The sequence below is a fragment of the Pteropus alecto genome, unplaced genomic scaffold (genome assembly GCF_000325575.1).
Source record: "Pteropus alecto unplaced genomic scaffold, ASM32557v1 scaffold49, whole genome shotgun sequence".
Classification (NCBI taxonomy): Eukaryota; Metazoa; Chordata; class Mammalia; order Chiroptera; family Pteropodidae; genus Pteropus; species Pteropus alecto.
This window is the reverse complement of record NW_006443131.1, coordinates 2,567,624-2,568,123: the sequence shown is the minus strand read 5'-3', so window position 1 is coordinate 2,568,123 and position 500 is coordinate 2,567,624. Positions and strand designations below refer to the sequence as shown.

Genomic DNA, 500 nt, shown 5'->3' with positions numbered 1-500 from the left:
GCCCCATATCCGACCCGCAAATCAGCCACCTCCCTGGAACGTTCAGCAGACCACGGCGCTCCACACAATCTACAGCCAACTGGTTCCCGCTCTGGAGATTCGATGCCGCAGCCCTCCAAGGCGCCCCGGCAAAACACCAAGCCCCAGTGTGCGAGCAATGGACCTCACCTTCCCTCGCGTCAGGAAACCACAAGAAGTATTTGAAAAAGGAAGCAAAGGGACGGGACGCAGGAGGGGACTTCCTGCCCCACTATACCCAACGCTGCTGTTCAAACCACTCATGGGGCCCTTTCCCGGAGGCGCTGAAGCGCCGAGAGTGGCCCCACGGGGCGAGGGACCAGACTGGAGAGTACCAAGTCGGCGCGGCCAGACTGGGGCGAGCGGACCGTCCCCCGCCCCCAAGCCAACATCGGGGATGCTCCGGCAGAGTCCCCAAAGGGCTCAGTCGGGGATGCACAGGGACCACCCGCCTGCGACCGACGCCGGGCTGCGGGCGACCG

At 64.8% G+C, this 500-nt stretch overlaps 1 protein-coding gene across 3 annotated transcripts in view; it reads right to left on the bottom strand.

Annotated features, from left to right (window-relative positions):
- The window catches only part of CRTC2 (CREB regulated transcription coactivator 2), an 8,679-nt gene extending 8,271 nt beyond the window's left edge, over nucleotides 1-408 (bottom strand). For 2 of the 3 annotated variants that reach the window (XM_006923583.3, XM_015598374.2), the window contains exon 1: nucleotides 169-408. In XM_006923583.3, coding sequence (XP_006923645.2) covers nucleotides 169-282 — 114 coding nt within the window. In that variant the 5' untranslated portion in view covers nucleotides 283-408. The remainder of the gene's footprint in view (nucleotides 1-168) is intronic. The other variant, XM_006923584.3, reaches the window with a different exon arrangement.
- Between the last annotated feature and the right edge of the window lie 92 nt (nucleotides 409-500).